Here is a 20,147-nt window from a genome sequence, read left to right on the forward strand (position 1 = left end):
AGAAGAGAGAAACAGCAAAGACACACCCTTCACTCTACAAAGCAGAGCTCTATTAGTGTTCCCCCACCAACACCCCATTGGAGGCCTAGCTCCCCCGTGGTCAGGAGTTCCCTCCATTATTATGTGGGAACACCAGACAGCATTCAGGTACCGCTGAGATCAAAGTCTACAGTTCGGGTCCTAGACTTGAGTGGGGGCTCGTCACTCTTAATCTGTTCCAGGCTGTGCTGGATTCCATAGCCGAAGTAGATAGCAAACCCTAGTGCGGAAAGGCAACCGTGAGGTGAGGAAACAGTGACCTGTAAAGGCTTAATAAGTACCCTGTATGAGACCAAGAGGAAAAGGAGTTGGGATGGAATACCCAAGAGGCCTACTTTTCCCAAGTGGATACCTACCAATCAGCATCCAGACTCCAAATCGGGCCCAGGTGCCAGCTGTCATCTGCATCATGAGGTAAATGTTCACAAAGATGCTCATCAGTGGGAGAAGAGGCAAAGCAGGTACCTGGGAACAAAGCAAAATATATATATATATTTTTTAGACACCACAGGGTGACCTAGAAAGAGATCTCTAACCTACTCAGGCCAGGAGTGGGAGAGTCCAACTCCTACTCAACTGTGTATTTCAGTGCCCACTCATTTAGTGCACCTCACACGGGGTTGTAAGAATACTCAGAATTTGCCCTGGCTGGTGTGGCTCAGTGGATTTAGTGCCAGTCTGTGAACCAAAGTCGCTGGGTTGATTCCCAGTCAGGACACAAGTCTGCGTTGTGCATCAGGTCCCCAGCAGGGGGCGTTCGAGAGGCAACCACACCTGGATGTTTCTCTTCCTCTCTTCCTCTCCTCCCTTACCCTCTCTAAAAATAAATAAAATGTTTTAAAAAAAGAAAACTCAGAATTTGAGAAAATGGAACTGGAAAGGAACTAAGGAGGGTCAGAGAAGAAGTCTTTGCTCTAGGTATCTCCTGTAGCTTTCCTTTCTTGCCCAATTAAAGAATGTCTACGAACCGTATTAGACTGCAAGGTACCTAAAGCCTATTTTCTTTCAAGATGGGTTGGTAGGGGTAAAGAGAGAGGTTATTTACCTTAAAGTGAAGGGGAGTGGAGCTCTGTGGTTGTCTCCAGATGACCCCAGTGATGCCAATAACGAGCAGCAGCAGCAGCACAACTGCTGCGATCCACACCGGATCTCCAGATGACAGCGGAATTGACCAATGGGCCAGCACCAGGCAAAGGACACTCAGCAACATAGCTTCAAGAGTCAAGGCGAGAAACATCAAAACCAACTCTTGAGAGTAACAGATGAAGACGTTAGGCACCCCATTCCAAGGTGAGTCACCCTCTGTCTCTACTTGTTTCTCAGCCACCAAATGCCACACACTCTTCTCCCTACATCATGCTGACCCTAGCCGCCGCCCACCCCCCACCCCCCCGAGAAAAATCCCACTGCTCACCAAGCAGTGAGGAACAAACATAGACAACTTGGCCCGAGAGTGGAGTGGGGGTGGAGTGGTGTGGACAAAATAGTGCCTCTAAGGTCAGCTTTTGGATTTCATTCGTCGTCTCCTCCTGCAACTCCATTTCATCTTCCTCAATCCTCGTCTCCTGGCCAGGCTGATACCTGAGGCAAGGGAAAGAAGGGCAGATCTCGATCATTTTAAGATCTCTCAGGCAGCTTAACCTTCCCAGTCACCATGAAGGGCAGAAGGTCTTTCTGGCAGGGGTGGGGGGGGGGGATCTCCATATTATTCCTCAAGGAGAGTCAGGGTGATGAAAGCAGAGGAGGAAGGAGGAGGAGCAGATCCCCGTCATTGCCCCTTCAAGACTAAGAACCCCAATCTCAGTATGCGGAGGAAGGGAATCTCACCTGAGAATGAGAACACAAATAGACACCAGGGAGTAAGCAAGCAGGGTCCCAATTGACATGAGGTCCACAAGATCAGCAAGCTCAAAGAGGAATGCCATTAATGCTGAAATAGATGGGCAGAAACCAAAAACATGAGGAAAGGGGAAGAGCAAACTTAAGGGAGTTGGTGAAACAACTAGGGGAAAGACAAAAACAATTTTTCACCTGCAACAATGCCAGAGACCACAGTGGCTACGATGGGAGTGCGTGTGCCGCTGTGGATCCGGGCAAGGAAACGGAACAGGAGGCCATCTTCCGCCATTGCGTAGATCACCCGAGGCATGGGAAACATAGAGCCCAAGAGGCTGGGGAGAAGAATGTCCAGAGCAGCTTGAGTTGGTGCCATCTCTCTCCCCAAGCCTGTGAGGTTAAGGACTCTCCACCTTCTCCTCACGGCCCTTTTAAAGGGTATTCTGTAGTACTGAATGCTATAACCTGAAACTGACAGCAGAGGACGACATACGTTTGACACTGACCTGGTAGAAAGAGCACAGAGGGATCCAATAGCCACAACATAGCGGGCAGGGGCCCATCCAACATGGAGAAATGCCTCAGGCAAGGGACTCTCAGGTTGAAGCTGATAGTAAGGCATCATTAGCGTGAGCGCTGAAGAAACACCAAAATATGCCAAAAAGCAGACGGACAGGGAGATCACAATGCCCAGGGGGATGGAACGCTCGGGATTCTTGGCCTCTTCCCCTGCAGGAAGGGGCACAATGTTCTGAGAATCAGTAAAGCAGGCTCACTCCCCCACCTCCCCCAATCTGCAGGCAGCCTGAGCACACACTGTGCCCCAGCCCCAGCCCAAGACAGAAGGGAATGGCCCTGTTACCAGTGGTAGCAATACAGTCGAAACCAACAAATGCATAAAAACAGGTAGCTGCTCCACGGAGAATCCCCTCCATGCCGAAAGGCACAAATCCTCCAAAGCCCAAAGGGCCCAAGCTAAAGTAGAAGAAAGGATGGAAAATGTAAGGGTGTCCAGCCAACTCTGTACCTTTTCCCTGATGCCAAACCACTCAGGTCTGCAAGGCCTAGGCTCCCATTCCTCCCACTCACAACCCAGAATCCCTTAGCATGGATGCCCCCACCTCTGCATCTCCTGAGGGTGAAATATCCTAACCTGCGAGTAGCATTGAGTCCATGCAGAGTCAATTCGTAGTCCTCTTCTGTGAGCTTCCAGTTATGCAGGTCCCCCTTAATGAAGCCAGAGATGATGACGAAACCAAGAACCAAAAGGTTCACCACTGTAAACACTTTGGTAACGAAGGCCGACTCACTAGCCCCCAGAGCCAGCAATCCTGTGGGAAAGAAGCATTCAGAATTTCTCTAAGAAAGTCCTCAGTCCATGCTTTGTTCCCTCCTCTCCAGGTGCAGACTGCTCCTTCCCAGCTTCTCTTTTTTCAGACCATTTTCACCTCTGCCAAGCCCCTCTCAGGCCTAGTCCCTCCTAGCCCCACCCCCACCATTATCGCCTTCCATGGCCCTCACCAGTAAGCAACAACACAAGGCCCAAAGCAAAGAAGTCTGGATACTCTGCGAGGACATGGGGGAAATTCAGTGAGATGCTCCCGTGCAGGATCTGAGAGATGCGGTTCCCAATCAGGTTGTCGAAAGCTAAGCTCCAGGCCCGGGCCACACTGGCGGTACCTGGTGGAACAGAGAGAAACATGAGGTCAAGTTTTCTCCCCTCTCTCCTCCCCCCCCATAGCATTCCCACAAGAATCCCTGCTGTTTTCACCTGCACTTACTGTTTAAAAACCAAAACTAGTCAATCTAAGAAAAACAGGTGAAAGGTAAGTAGAACGCACAATTTCTCCACACCTTGAACCCTCCCAGCCCACTAGTAAACACACACATTTAGGGTATTCCTGTGAGTGACTTCGCCATTCCACCCAGATTTCCTGACTTGCAAGTCCCTTCATTGGCTGTGCAGTTTCCTCCCTGCCCCAACATCTCACCGATGACATAGGAGAGGATGAGGTTCCAGCCAGTGGTGAAGGCCCAGAGTTCACCCACAGTGACATAGCTGTAGAGATATGCAGAACCAGACCGGGGAACCCGGGCACCAAACTCTGCATAGCACAGCCCAGCCAACACAGAAGATAGAGCGGCCACCAAAAAGCAGATCACAATGGATGGTCCTGCTTTATCTTTGGCCACCTCGCCAGCCAGGACATACACGCCTGCACCCAATGTGCTGCCCACACCCAGGGCCACTAAATCCAGAGTGCTCAGGCATCTGGAAAGGCGAGTCTCAGCCATGTCTGGCTCCAGTGTACGTCTGCGTGCCAGCTTATGACCAAATCTGCGAAGTTTCTGCAATGGCATTCTAGCTGGGATTGAAGAGGATGCTAGGATCTGGTGAAAAACAAGACAAAAGCTCTTAAGTAGGGCTCAATGTCCCCAGGCTCTAGGAATGAATTACAATAGCCACTCCGCCAAGCACAGGTGCTATGGGGGTGGGGGGTGGGGAGGAGGCTATCGAAGAAACAAAGGCAAGTCACTTCTTTACCCTCAGTTTCTTCCCACACAGGTGGAATAATAATACCTCACAGGTCTGTGGAAGGGCTAATTTCAGAAAAGGCATATGAAAGCCCCTTATACTAAGTACAGTGGCCTGGAACCTTGTAGATGCTCGTCAACATTAGCCTCTTCTTTCTCTGGTGGGGAAACTACAGGGTTTATCCTAGACCTCAACCCAGGAACCATGGAGCTCAATATGTCTGTCTCCTGGCCTGTAGATTCTTGGGAATTAAACAGACCTTGACTCAGGAGGGACAGCAACTCAGGGAAGAAGCTCAATACCTACGATCCTTCTCTGTGCTCGCCCCTAGGGCCACTCAATAGGTGTGGTTCCTACACAGCCCGGAGGCGGAGGAAATGACCTGGGCTGCATATCAAAAGTGAGCAGAGCCTCAATCCATCCCTCCTTACCAAGCCCACACCGCGGAACTGCGTGGCCATGGATCAGGGGAGTAAGCAAATGTTCCCCCATTTCCTCCCTCCCGGCTAGGCTGACCAGCAAGCATCAACAGTGGGGCGGGGCTTCCACATCTAAAGACTTGGAGATGCGCCTCGAGAGGGGGCCATGGGTAGCCCGAAATTGCCCACGCCAGACAGAAGGGGCTCCGCGCTAGACACCCCGACTCAGCTCCCAGATTCTTATGCCCCCATCTAGAAACGGTCTGGGGCTGAGGTGGAGATGGGAGCCTTCGCTCCCGGGGCCGGGGTCTCGCCAGCAACAGGTCACGGCCGCGTTGATGCAACTGCAAGCCATGGTTGCAGAGAATCCTAGGCATGCCTGGACCCTCGCCATCCCCCTCCGACGCACGTGTCGGCCCCCCCAAGGCTTACCAGGGAGCGGTTAGTCTTGGGTCGGCTTCAGCGAGGCGGAGTTAAGCCGAGTTGGTTTGGAGATGCCGAGTTCGCTCGCTCAGGCTTCAAAGCTGCTGCTTGGGGTCGTCGCGCGCCAAGCGCCCCTTATATACACCCAGAGGCGGGGCCGGTAACGTCATGGAATCCCGCCCCCAACCCTCCTCCATACACACAACACACACACACACAAACACGCACGCACACACACTCCTCCGCTATGCAAAAGGGATTGCGTGGGGCCTGAGACTGTTTCCCACTTGCAAACAGCAAGACCAGCGTGGCCAGGAGCGAGAAATGGAGGAGGGCAGCCTTTCCTCCTCGCTTACCTACAAGCAGGATAATGAGAGGCTTCCAGGGCAGAGACCACCTGGGGTTTTTTACCTTTGTGCCTTGATAGTCGGAATCAGTGATTGGAGGGGTGGGGGAGGGGAAACAACACCGCAGTCTCCAACTCTCCCTCCCTTCGTCTTCCTTAGCTCTAGTTTCTACACGAGGTTCCCGCACCCCTAAAATCTTTTCCAAGGACCGGATTATGAACAGCCATCTGATGCCGACCCCTCAGCTCTCACTCTCAACTGTAGGTGTTTCTCTTTTTAATTTATTATTAATGTATAGTTGACATACAATATGTGGGTGTTTTTAATAGTCAGCAAGAGAGTGGAAGATGATGTCTTCAACCACCACCTGTATGCATAACTAATCCTATCTAGGTTTCCAGGCCCCAGTCTCGCCATAGTGTGTCTATCTCCAGGTACCTCTAAAATATTAAACTCTTAAATGTGAAATTCTGGCTATTAAAATATTGGAGGAAGGAGAGAACCCATTTAATTCCATTTTACTGATGAGTAAGCTGAGGCTTACAGGTATAACTTGCTTGATATCACACTACAAAAATTTGTTCACCACCTCACTAATGAAACCTGGCGGAGTCTGCCTCGGGAAGGTGCCCTACCTCATTCAAATGCAGGAGAAGAGGAGGTGTGGCCACAGGCAAAGCCAAACAGGCAGAAGCACCAGCATAGAGACAGGCCCTTTTAAGCTAGGAGTTTCTGGAACACAGAAGAGGAGCTGAAGAATCAAAAAAATAATCACACCTCGTGTCAAACCCATAATCCCATCCAGCCCAATCAGTTCTTAGTCATAATGGAGCCACAAGTGAAGGAGTGCTTCTCCCCCAGCAAAACATCTCAGGGGGTAAGGATAGACCCGAGTATCCTTGTTTCCTTTAAATAATCCATTATGGAGCGGGGAGGGGATATGAGGGGGAAAGGGGGAAGGGATTTCAGGAACAAGTACAAAGGACACATGGACAAAACCAAGGAGGGGTGGAAATAGGGTGGGGATGGCTGGGGTGGGCAGGAGTGGTGGGGGAAAAGGCAGATAACTGTAGTTGAGCAACAATAAAATAAAAAATAAAGATAATAATCCATTATGAATATGTCACCCATGAAATTGACCCAAAATCTAAATCATCTTCAAATTAATTGGTATTTTCAGCTACCTACAACTCCATTTTGGCATTCCTCAAATATTTATTGAGCACTGACTCTGTGTCTAACAGCTGGTGTAGCAGTGAAGAGACTCCAAAGGAAACATAAAATAAAATCCTTGCCCTCCGAGTCTTAAAAATCTAGCTAGGGCAAGAAAACACACAGAGTATCATTGAAAATAGTATTACCGGCACAGAGTGGTTAGGAGTGCAGTGTTTGGAGTTCCACCTAGGTTAAATTCCTGGCTCAGCCACTGTGGCCTGGAGCAAATTTTATGACATCTCTGAGCTTCAGTTTCTGGATATAATAGACACATTTCACAAGGTTGTTGTGATGCTTGATAAGATTATGAAGTCAATTTTTCCTGCCTGGTGCATGGGAAGTATTCAAGAACAACTTTGCTCATATTCAGAATAATAGATTTGTATACATGATGAGGATGTGGTTGCTTAAAGTAGGTGATGGACTCAATTATGACATTAATTGACAAATTGAATTCTTTGTTTTTATTATCAAATAACTTAGCTGTAATGCAAACTTGCAGAAAAGTAACCCATAATTCCTAACAAACCAACTATGTGTTTTTGCGTGTTTTGTTATGGTCTTTGTCTATATATATGTATATACAGGGGTTGGCAAAAGTAGGTCTACAGTTGCAGTACAAATACATAATACAATTATTGATAAATAACGCAAGAATCAACTCTGTGTTTTGCATACTCACAACTGCAAATCTAGTTTTAATTTTAAAGTATATATTAAATTATCATATAATTGTACATTCTCCTCTTTTCATGATCAAATATTTTCTCAAATGACTACTAGAATGTATGAAAGATAAAAAAAAATGGTTGTTCAGTTTAAAAATGTGAATGTTGCTCTGGTGTATGTGGCTCAGTGAGTGGAGGCATCGTCCCATACACTGAAAGGTCTCAGCTTTGATTCCCGGTCAGGGCATGAACCTAGACTGCGGGTTCAATGCCCCGTCAGGGAGCCTATGACAGGCAACAAATAGATGTTTCTCTCTCACATGGATGTCTCTCTCTCCCCTTCCTCTCTTACTAAAAGCAATAAAAAAAAATGTCCTCAGATGTGGAGTAAATAAATAAGTGTTTAATCATTCTGCAAAAATAAAACCAGTACAACAACTGTGTATGAACAATCAAAAAATAAAAATAAAATCATCTATACGTTCATACTGATAATTTTAAAAGGCGAGGAAAGCTGCTCTCTATAAAAGAATGCCAGCTAATAAATCTACAAGAAATGCTAGAATTAGAAAATCACCATCTCGTACTCACCAAAATAATAACTGATTCAGATAAGGATAATCAATAGATAAAGTGTTGGGAAACAGGATATTCACACGATCTCAAACTACCCACCCCCCCATTACATATTAATTACAAAGGGAAAGGATCTTGTATTAGTTTTCTATTTTTGCATAACAAATTACTACAAACTTGGCTTAAAGCACCGCAAATTTATTATTACACAGTTGATATGGGCCAGACGTGTGGCATGGCTGGATTCTTTGCTTAGGGTCTCATGGAGATAAAATAAAAGTATCTGCATTCCTTCTCATTTATTTTTTGTAATTTTTTTATTGATTGGAGAGAGAGAGAGAGAGAGAGAGAAACATCAATTTGTTGCTCCACTTATTTATGCATTCAAGGGTTGATTCCTGTATGTGCCCTGATGGGGAATCTAACCCACAACCTTGGTGTATCTGGGGCAATGCCCTAACCAATTGAGCTACCCGACCAGGGCTGCATTTCTTTTTATATGCTCTGGGGAAGAACCCACTTCCAAACTAATTCAAGTTGTTGTCAGAATTTAGTTCCATGCAGTTGGACGACTGAGGTCCCCATTTCCTTAACACGTGGTCTCCTCCATCTCCAAGCCACAGTGCATCAAATCCTTCTCCCACTTTGACTCTCTGTGACTCCCCCTCTAATACTTTTTAGGGCTCATGTGACCACATTGGACTCACTGAGATAATCTAAGACAATCTTCCTGTTTTAAAAATTGGTAAATTTCATTATATCTGCAAAGTCCTTTATGCCATGTAATGTAACACATTCATAGGGAGAGAAGGGTGTAGGGATGAAAATTCTGCCTAAAACATAACATTTACAGTAAAGAGATCCGGGAGGAACCACTTTAGCCAAATGACCAAATTTGGTGTCACAAATAATGGCACAAACTGACATTATGTGCTCTAGTTGTGATATAGTATAGTAAGAAGTACATATTATCCGTGACATATTTTTGTCAAAAATGTTTAACCTAGATCTAGTCAGGAGGAAATAATCAGAAAAATCCAGATTGTGAGACATCCTACAAGACAAATGACAACTAGACAGAAATCTGCAAATGTCTTGAAAGACCAAAGAAAAAAAATTTAGGAGAAGTATTTTAGATTAATGGAGACTAAAGAGGCATGGCATTATAAAGTGCATAGTCCTCAATTGGAACTTTGAAATTAAAAAAAAAAACAGCTATAAAGGACATTATTGGGGATATTGAGGAAATTTGAATGTGTTAGATGATAATACAATGTGGACCACCCACATTGTATCAGTATTAATTTCTTGTGCGTGATAATGGTATTGAGATTATATAGGAGAATGTCCATGTTCTTAGCAGATACATGCTGAGTATTTAGGGGTGAAGAGTCAGGAACTCACAAATTGCTCAGCATAAATAATGTGTGTGCGAGTAGAGAGACAGAAAGCAAACGTGGCAAATGCTGGCAATTGGCAAATCTAAGTGAACATATATGGGTATTCATTACACTACTCGAATTATCCATAGGTTTGAATTTTTTAATGAAATGTTTAATAATGATCACCCTTTTGAGGATGTAAAGTAAAGCACAGGAAATAGAGTCAATAATATTGTAATAACTATGGATGGTGCCAGGCGGGTACTCGAAATATTGGGGGGACCATTTTGTGAAGTACATGATTGTTTAACTGCTATGCTGTACATGTAAAACTAATATAAAATAATGTCGAATGCAAACTGTAATTGAAAAACAAATTTTTTTAGCTCTGGCTGGTGTGGCTCAGTGGATTGAGCGTGAGCCTGTGAACGAAAGAGTCGCTGGTTCAATTCCCAGTCAGGGCACATGCCTGGTTGTGGGCCAGGTCCCCAGCTGGGGGTGTGTGAGAGGCAACCACACATTGATGTTTCTCTCTCTCCCTTCCCCTCCCTCTAAAAATAAATAAGTAAAATCTTAAAAAAATACAAAACCATTTTTTTAATCACAAAAAATCATCATTGTTTTATAGATGATATTTCACTTTTTCTAAATCACTAATTCATTTGGAATTCACTTTGGCATATGAAATATGATCTATATTACATGTGTATATAATGGGTATATAGAAATGGGTATTATATGACATTATATATATTATATCAATATATGGCATATTTAATATATAAATAATTTGAACCCTCAGAATAAAATTAGTCAGCCTCATAAAATGTATTAGTCACTCTTTTCTTGACTGATGATGCCTACTCTATCATATAGTAAATTCTTAAATATACTAGCATATAGCTCTGGATTTTCTATTTTTCAATGAATTTATATCCACTTTTATGTCAGCACATTAAATTTAGTTTTAATTTAAAAATTATAAAAGCAAAACATGTTCACGAAAAAGTCAAAGTCCACTTCCACCCAGTGTGATACCCCGCTGTTAAATGTCTCCTGCTTTCTTCCAGATCCCATGCCTATACGAGAAAAAATATGCATAATATAAACACATACATCTTTTTAAAAAGATTTTTATTTATTTATTTTTAGAGGGAGGGCAAGGGAGAAAGAAAGAGAGGGAGGGAAACATCGATCGGCTGCCTGTTGTATGTGCCCAGGGGACTGAACCCACAAGCCAGGCAAGTGTCTCGTCTGGGAATGGAACCAAGGACCCCTCTCCTGCCTCGTGGGACAACGCCCAACCAGCTAAGCCACACTGGTTAGGGCAATACATATATCTTTTTAAAAATACAAATATGTCAACATTACACTTTTTTTCTTCTTTTTACTTTTTTTATTAAAATATATTTTGGACTTCTTTCCAGATCAGTACCGTGGACCCCCATTCATTCTTTCAAATGGCCGGTAGTGTTCCACAGAATGGATGGCGCGTAATTTCACCAGTGTCCTATTTAAGCACCTTTATGCAGTTTCTAGTTTAATTTCCCAGCACATTTAAAAGCATAGGTGCTTTACCATATTTTAACATTTGTTAAGGCAAGACTTGCTCCTTTTACAAAGTACTCTAAGCAGTTTATTTTTCAAAGTGGAAGTTATTTTCCAGTCACTTCTGTTATGATGTTTGTTTTGAAAATGAGAATTGGTTCCAAAGCAATGGATACATCAGGCAACAATTAGAGCAGAATGGAGATTTTACCTTTGCTTACGTACAATTTTATCTACGGGAGACAGTAAACAAATGGGGAAAACTGCACCCATTTAAACCAAGCCAAGCAGCTATACACCTCACAAACACGTGCACACACTGCAAACAGCTACCAGCTACATCAGCTCACCGAGTGTGTTATGAGTCACACCCATCCACATCTGGTGTTACAACTTTAGTGATATTCTCACCACCACTTTACAACAATTCACAAGCTAAAGCCATTCCATGCCCACTTCCACAAGCAAACTTTAGGTCTTTTGCAAGATAAAATGTCCTATTTATTGTAGTACTCATGTATTTCTTTTCATTTAACACGTGTAAAACTGTGATCACGCTTTTTATTAACATCCTATCTTTTTCTTGTCACTAAGAGAGATTTTTAGTGTTGGGCCTCTGCAATAGTTTGATTCATAGGAAATATATAGTCATTCAAATAACAAATATATATATGTATTTGGTCTACCATAATTCCTTGCTCAAAGCTTGCAAAATCCTTGGAATTTCTTAAGACTTGAGTGATAAAGGTGTCTTTTGTTATGTTAACAATGTGACAGTTGGAAGCGCCTAAGCTCGGGGGCTGACTGCCAGTGGAGCCCGCCTCATGATTAAAGGATCGAAACTTCCAGTACCATCCCCCACCTCCTCTGGTGAGAGGAGATGGGCTAGAGTTTGAATCAATCCACCAATGGGCAATGTTTTAATCAATTATGACTTTGTAATGAAGCTTCCGTAAAAAAAAAAAAAAATTTAAAAAGGACAGGCTGCAGAGAGCTTCAGGGCTGGTGAACACGTGGAGATGGGGGGAGAGTGGTACCCGGAGAGGGTGTGGAAGCTCTGCATCCCATCCCACGCACCTTGCCCTATGTATCTCTTCTATCTGACTGTCCCTGAATTAGCCTTTTTGACAGCAAACCGGGGATCTAACCCATTTCTTGGAATTTTGTGAGCCCCTCTAGCAAATTAACCAAAAGCAAGGAGGGAGTTTTGGGGAACTTCTGTTTATAATGAGTTGGTCAGAAGTGCAGGTGCCAACCCATATTACTAATTGGCATTCTGAGTTGCAGGGGGTCGTTGGAACCTCTAATCTATACCCCTTGGTGAGAAGCACAGTTGAGAAGAGCCTGGGCTTGACACGTGTCTGAAGCGTATGGGGGTGGGGTGGGGGGAAGGGCAGCCTTGTAGGACTGAGCCCTTAACCTGTGGGACCTGATGCTATCTCCAAGTAGATAGGGTCAACGTCCAAATCTGTAGAGAATCTCATATGAGCCGCACAGAGGAGACACCTGGAAGCAAGATCTCAACAGATTGAGATAAATGCTTCCTAGAACAACAGCTTGCAGTTCTTTTTATATATTTGAAATTAAGGGAAGGTAAGGAAGGTTACACGAAGGTGGGAGAAGGTAAGGTGGGGATCGAATTACAGGTTAGTTAACATTTTGTGCTTTCCTGAGGGTGTTTGCTTTAGAAGGAGGGGTTTGAAAGGGGGCATTTCAAAAGCATGTTAACTGAGATGCACAGAAACAATGGAAGGGGCTTGCTTAAGGCAAAGAAAAGCCTTTCAGAAAAGAAGTTATATTCATGGGGTATGACTACCCACCCTAACCTTCACAGGGAGGAATTTACATTCAGATCACCCTGTGACGTCACTTTCCATAAAACCCCCTTTTTTTCTGTCCACAACAGTGTCACATTGAACTGAGTTCTTGGACACCCTGCTGGTGACCAAGCCTGATTTGATGGTGTGCGAACTCCCAATCAAGTCGGAACTGAATCTCAAAACACAGTTTAGCCCCTAACCCCATATTACACATAAGCCATGTGGCTTTTATTGCACAATTTTGCATAGCTGGGTGATTTTTAGAAATGCATATGTTGCTTATAGCAAAAATAACAGTATTGAGTTGCAAGAAAAATTTTGTTGAGGTTCTGAAGAGAATCACAATCAATTAATTCATTTAAACATGTGGACAAAAAGGGGGTTCTGTGGAAAGTATCTTCACAGGGTGAACTGATCATAAATTCCTAACTGGGCAGGTCAGGGTGAGTAGCCATGCCCAAGGCCTATAACTTCTTTATTGAAAAGGCTTCACACCATCCCTGTCCAACGTTCTTGTGCATCTAGGTTAACATACCTTTCAAATGCCAGAAGTAATACTCTTGGTAAGGGGTAATAATCCACAAGAAAAGCACATCATCTTGTTAGCTATCCTGGAATCCAATCCCTGCCTTGCTTTCTCCCATCTCCACGTAATCTTAAATGAATAGAGAAGCTGCAAAACTGTTATTCTCTGGAGCATTTGAGATCTTGCTTCCTGGCATGTAGGTTTGGCGCAAATGAACACTTATAAAAGTTTTCTGCAGCTTTGGACATTTCTTAGGTCAACAAAAACTAATATTGTTTTTTTAAAAGATTTTATTTAGTTAGTTTTAGAGAGAGGGGAAGGGTGGGAGAAAGAGAGGCAGAGAAAAATAAGATCTGTCGCCTCTTGCATGCACCTAACCTGGGACTTGGCCCACAGCCCAGGCGTGTGCCCTGACTGGGTATCGAACTGGTGACCTTTAGGCTTGTGGGACAACGCCCAACCCACTGAGCCACACTGGTCAGGACAAAACTTAATATTCTTAATATTTTATTTTTCTATCCACAAACAGAAGATGTCTATTAAGGGCTTTTTATATTTCTCAATTAAGTTTTGGAATTTTTCACAGGTCATAGATATCTCTCATTGAGTTTATTTAAAATTGTTTCTTACTATCATGCATAGGAAATCCTTTATTGTATTTTTAATTGGTTATTTATGGTATATAAGATTGCTACTGATTTTTGTATATTTCCCTTATCTGGGAAATACTTAGGCATATGACCACCTCGTCTGCAAGTAATATTTTTATCTCTTTTCAAATATTTTATTTATTTATTATTTCTTTATTTTAAATTATTAATTTATTTATTTTTAGAGAGGGGAAGGGAGGAAGAAGGAGAGAAACATAAATGTGTGGCTGCCTCTCATGCTCCCCACACTGGGGACCTGGCCTGCACCCAGGCATGTGCCCTAGACTGGGAATTGAACCAGTGACCCTTTGGTTCACAGGCCAGCACTCAACCAGCACTCAATCCACTGAGCCACACCAGCCAGGGCTATTTATTTATTTATTTTTAGAGAGGGGAAGGGAAGGAGAAAGAGGGAGAGAAACATCCATGTGTGGCTGACTTGTGCACATCCCTTACTGGGAACCTGGCCCACAACCCAGGTATGTGCCCTGACTGGGAATCGAACCAGAGACCCTTTGGTTCGCAGGCTGGAGCTCAATCCACTGAGCCACACCAGCCAGGGCTCTTTTCAAATACTGATTTTCTTATTTCTGTATCAAATCTTATTTCACTAGCCAGAACACCCGAGACCATATTAAATAATAACGGCAACCACAGGCATCCTTATTTTATTTTCAATTTAAAAGGGACTAAGTATGGTGACTATGGTTTGGGATTCTTTTTACAACATTAAGAAAATGTCCTATTTCTATTTTTAAAAACTCTTTTATTAGAAATGTATGTTACAACACTGTTCCACGTAAGCTGTTGTATTTTCAATTCTCTTTTGTCTGTCATTACGTCAACCACCACATTCCAAACCTCTGGCTTTGCCCATGCTGTGTCTCTTATCTGGAATGCCCATCCTTTCCCAGCTTCAAATGCCGACTCTTATTTTAAGACTGTATTACACAGCTTTATTACAAGGGACAGAAATCTTATAAAACTAGTATAAGCAAAAAAAAAAAGGGGGGGGGAATATTTTGGTTCATATAACTGGGAAGTGCAAGAAAAGATCTCACTTTAAGAGCCAAGTTCAAACAATGTCATCAGAGCTATGTCTCTGCAGGCCCTGTTTCTCTGTGCTTATCTGCCGCCACAGGTTCTCCTCATGTGACAACTTGTGAGAATATGTGTGTGCATATGTGTGTGTGTATATATAATATCCTTACAACTGTGATCCAAGAAAGACCCTCGAGACCCCAGTGTCTTTGTCCATATATCAATTTCTCTTTTCAATTTTTAAAAAAGATTTTATGTATTTATTTTTAGAGAAAGGGGAAGGGAGGGAGAAAGAGAGGGAGAGAAACATCAATGTGTGGTTGCCTCTCGAGTGCCCCCAACTGGGGACCTGGCCCTGTCCTGACTGGGAATGAAACGTGTGACCCTTTGGTTCACAGGCTGGTGCTCAATCCACTGAGCCACATGAGCCAGGGCCATATAGCAATTTCATATGATGACTCTGTCTGTCCCTACTTAAGACCTGTCCACCCCAGGGTTAGGGAGTACCATGAATGGTCAAGCATGGGTTATGTGCCCACCTCTGCACTCAGGGGTAGAGTGAAACTCTTATGGACCATCCGCAGAGAACTGTATATGACAGAGAGGGGCAGGTATCCACAGGTCAGAGCAGGCAGGTGTCTGCTGTTACAGAGTGAACCTCTTTTCTCTTTCTGTCTCCTCATTACTCTAGGAAGAAAATAGAATAACCTGACACTCAGAGAAGGTACTAAGAATATATGGCTCAGGTTGTCCTGGGTCCCCATTTACGAAGCCACCCTGCTTGCAGAGAGGGTGCAGTCTAATTTGCACTCTGTGAGGGTCACATAGGTTGCTCAACTGGATTCAGTCTCTCTAATCCGGGGTAGAGGGTATTTAAAAGGCTCACTTGGCCCCAAAGCTAAAACTATGTCCACTCAACAGCTTCATCAGTAAGAATGCTGATATTTTGATCTCCATTTCCTTACCTCCTATGCCTTATTTCTGAATTGGTTAGAAACTATGAAGAGGGAAAAGCCAACTTGTGTATTGACTCCTTAAAACCTAAACATGCACCACCAAGTCCAGTCTCAAATATCACTTCAGTGAAGCCTTCCTCCTATTCCTCAGATAGTGTTAATCTCTTGTTCTTCTGTTTATACATGTAACACAGTACTTCTTACATAAAAGAACATTCATATTCGCATTTTTCTGTTTCCCTCACTAGGCAGGCCTTCTCAAACATAGAGACTATTTTATTCCTCTTCTAACCCCAGCTCTTAGTAGTTTGCTAAGTTGCTGATCTTTATGAGGAAAAAAAAGCTCAGTCTTAGTTCCATTATTTCTAGTTTTCTCATAGAACACCAACTTTCTGGTAACCTCAGACATTATAATACGATGAAGTGAATTTGTTTTCTTTACATCGGTTACATTCCAGATGTGAGGATTAGCCCTGGTCCCCTCCATTGGCTCTGAGAATTACTCTGTGCTCTTCCTTATATTAGGAAAGATATTCAGGTTTCCTTGATAAAAACTTGAGGGATGGCCTTGTCTCATAATTAATATACAATACTTCATCTTGAATCTACTCCTAACTCTTGGGGGTTCACTGTCCCACAGCAGGAACTAAGCACGGGTATAGATTTGAGAAAGAGGAGGAGCTGGCAACAATCTCTCGCCGTGTGAAGTGTATGTAGCCTGTTGCACTTGTGACTCAGGTGCTCAGGCTCCAGTACTTTATGCTCTGAGAGAGTCTCGGTGACACTGTGATTTATAAGAAGAAAAATATATATTTGATCTTCATTCTGTCTCTGGCACAGAGCTTCAAAAATTCTTGGTATTTCCTAAGTGATGAGAGCGATAAAGGTGTCTTTGTTATGTTAATGAGGTGACTTTTGGCTGTCACCTAAGCATGGGGGTTGGCTGCCAGGAGAAGCAACCGTGTGTTTAGAAGGTTGGAATTTTCAGTCGTACCCCTTGACTTATGGGGAGAGGAAGGGGCTGAGGGTGAAAGGTAAATCAGTCAGAAACAGCCAATAATTTAATCAATGCCACCTATATACTGAAGCCACCATAAAAAACCCAAAACAACAGGTTTTGAAGAGATTTCAGGTTAGTGAACACGTGGAGATTTTGGGGGAAGCAGCACACTCGGCGGGGGGCATGGGAGCTCCATCCCTTATCATGCCTCGTGCATCTTTTCCATCTGGCTATCCCTGAGTTACAGCCTTTTATAATAAACCAGTGATCTAGTAAGTAAAATGTTTCTCTGAGTTCTGTAATCCACTCTAGCAAATTAATTGAACTCAAGCAGAGGGCTGTCGGAACCTCCAGTCTAAGGCTGGCAGGTCAGAAGCACGAGTGAGTCCCTGGACTTGGAATCAGTGTGTGAAATGGCGTAGCGGGGCAGTCTTGTATGACTGAGCCCGTGAGATCTGATGCCGTCTCCAGACAGATAGTGTCACAGTGGTGTTGAACAGCTGGTGTCCAAGAATTGCTTGGTGATGTGGGGACAATCCCACACACATTGTAATCGGGTGCAGAATATGGAACTACATGTACCTGTCAAGCACAGCTAGATCAGGGAAGGGGCAACTGTAAATTTCAATGGACATAAGAAGGTCTATGATTTATGCTCATAACTCTATTCCTAAGTGAGAAAATATGGCCAAAACTCACCTTAAAGGGGGCTTGAATTTTTCATGGAGACCTCAATCATATTTTCCTTAGACATCTGCTGCTTAAGTCTTCTGAAGCATTTCCTGTTATTGAACACCTTTTCTTCTTTTTAAAAGATTTGATTTATTTATTTTTAGAGAGAGAGGAAGGGAGAAAGAAAGAAGGAGAGAGAAACATCAGTGTGTGGTTGCCTCTCATGTGCCCCCCACTGGGGACCTGGCCTGCAACCCGGGCACGTGCCCTGACTGGGAATCGAAACAGTGACCCTTTGGTTTGCAGGCCAGCGCTCAATCCACTGAGCCACACCAGTCAGGGCTGATCACCTCTTCTTTAATTTTATTCATACAACAAAAGGAATTACTGAGCTTCTATTACATGTCAGGCACTGTGCTAAGATGTGAAAAGTCAGGGTCCCTGTCTTCAAGTTCACAGTCCAGTGGGGAAGACAAGCATGTGAGGAGATAATAAAGATGCACTGTAATAAATGCTTTTAGATCTCGAAAGAAAGAACAATTTACAGTGTAGTAGGGAAAAAGGGCAGGGGAAAACCATCCAAGAAAAACCTGCTGAGAGATGAAACCTGTCAAGTAATCTACATACTAGGACATTGATTCCAAACTAAGAAGGTAAGATTTTTTTTCTTTTTTTTTTAAATTTTTATTGTTATTCAATTACAGTTGTACGCCTTTTCTCCCCATCCCTCCACCCCACCCCAGTAAGATTTTTTTTTTAAGATTTTATTTATTTATTTTTAGAGATAGGGGAAAGGAAGGAGAAAGAGAGGGAGAGAAACATCTGTGTGTGGTTGCCTCTTCTGGGTCCCCTATCGGGGACCAGGCCCGCAACCCAGGCATGTGCCCTAGACTGGGAATCGAACCAGAGACCCTTTGGTTCACAGCCCGCACTCAATCTACTGAGCTACACCAGCCAGGGCATAAGGTAAGATTTTTTATAAAGATTTTATTTATTTATTTTTAGAGAGAGGGGAAGTGAGGGAGAAAGAGAGGGAGAGAAACATCAATGTGTGGTTGCCTGTCACATGTCCCCTACTGGGGACCTGGCCCACAACCCAGGCATGTGCCCTGACTGGGAATCGAACCAATAACTCTGGTTCGCAGGCAGGAGCTCAATCCAGTAAGCCACACCAGCCTGGGCAGAAGGTAAGATTTAATGGCAATATATATTTTGAAAGTCATATATTCAGCCCTGACTGGTGTTGCTCAGTGTGTTGGGTGTTGTCCTGAAAACCAAAAGGTTTCCAGTTCGATTCCCTGTCAGAGCACATGCCTGGGTTGTAAGCCAGAGCCAGGTCCCCGGTTGGGGGCGTGCAAGAGGCAACCGATCAATGTTTCTCTCACTCTCTTTCTCCCTCCCTTCTCCTTTCTCTAAAAATAAATAAGTAAAATCTTTTTTAAAAAGTCATTTATTCAGTTTAAAAAGCTGATCTCAAAGGGATAATACGGACTAAACTAACTTGAAATGATATGAAGTACATCTGGAAGTATTCTATTCACTGATAACAAGTGTTAAATGGGTCAACAATTGAAGTGTATTAGTTTTCTATGGCTGTGTAACAAATTACCACAAGTTTAGCAACTTAAAACAATTCCATTTATTACCTCACAGTTTCTGGGGGTCAGAAGTCCCAGCACATATTAGCTAGGTCCTCTGCTTGGGATCTCACCAGGCTAAAATCAAAGTAAAGGCCAGGGTTGGTGTCTCACCGGGAGTTTGGAATGCTCTTCCAAGGTCGCATACTTGTTGGCACAGTTCAGTTTTCCAGTTGCAGGACAGAGACTTAGCTCCTAAGAGGCCATCAGCAGCTCCCTGCCATGTGGTCCTCTACACAGGCAGTTTATTGCATAGTAGTTTGCTTCTTCACGGCTAGCAGGAGAGTTTCTCTTGTCACAGACTGTTGAGATACAGTCTTATATCACCTAACGTAATCATGAGAGTAATACACCATTACCTTTCCTATAGACTATGGATTACAAGCAAGTCACAGATTCTACTAGTACTCAAGGAAGGAATTGTATAGGGTGTGATAAATTGGGGGTCATCTTAGGGTATTTCTACCACAGCAAGACAGTTGCTAAATATGATAAGAGCAGTAGAGTATCCATATTGTTTGTTCAAACAATGTTTCAGGTGACCTACAACGGGCAAGGAACTATGTTAGGCATACAAAGGCGATACAAAGATAAAGAAAACATGCTATCCTTGAGGATAAACAGGTAGCTATCTAGAAAGAAGTAAGTTGGATTCATAGATGAGTTGGATCTTACACCAAAATAAATTTCATGTGGATAAAAAATTAAATGTAAAACTGAAACCATAATTAATTGTACTAGGAAGAATAATGGAATTTTTTATTATCTCAGAGTAGGGAGGTGTGATGCCATTCTAAGTATGACTCAAACTTAGAAGTCATATAAGAAAACATTGATAAATTTGGCCACATAAAAA

General features: G+C 43.5%; 1 protein-coding gene across 1 annotated transcript; it reads right to left on the reverse strand.

Annotated features, from left to right (window-relative positions):
• On the reverse strand, window positions 1-5,347 carry SLC7A3 (solute carrier family 7 member 3). The gene is made up of 12 exons (XM_024555261.3): window positions 5,263-5,347; window positions 3,867-4,266; window positions 3,397-3,555; window positions 3,029-3,206; window positions 2,738-2,850; window positions 2,382-2,604; window positions 2,071-2,210; window positions 1,867-1,969; window positions 1,454-1,620; window positions 1,085-1,251; window positions 396-504; window positions 1-259 (listed from the first exon to the last, which is right to left on the reverse strand). Exons 2-12 carry the CDS (start codon window positions 4,234-4,236, stop codon window positions 144-146), a joined length of 1,845 nt encoding a protein of 614 aa, XP_024411029.1. The 5' UTR covers window positions 4,237-4,266; window positions 5,263-5,347; the 3' UTR covers window positions 1-143.
• Between the last annotated feature and the right edge of the window lie 14,800 nt (window positions 5,348-20,147).

This window comes from Desmodus rotundus, chromosome X (assembly GCF_022682495.2).
Source record: "Desmodus rotundus isolate HL8 chromosome X, HLdesRot8A.1, whole genome shotgun sequence".
Classification (NCBI taxonomy): domain Eukaryota; kingdom Metazoa; phylum Chordata; class Mammalia; order Chiroptera; family Phyllostomidae; genus Desmodus; species Desmodus rotundus.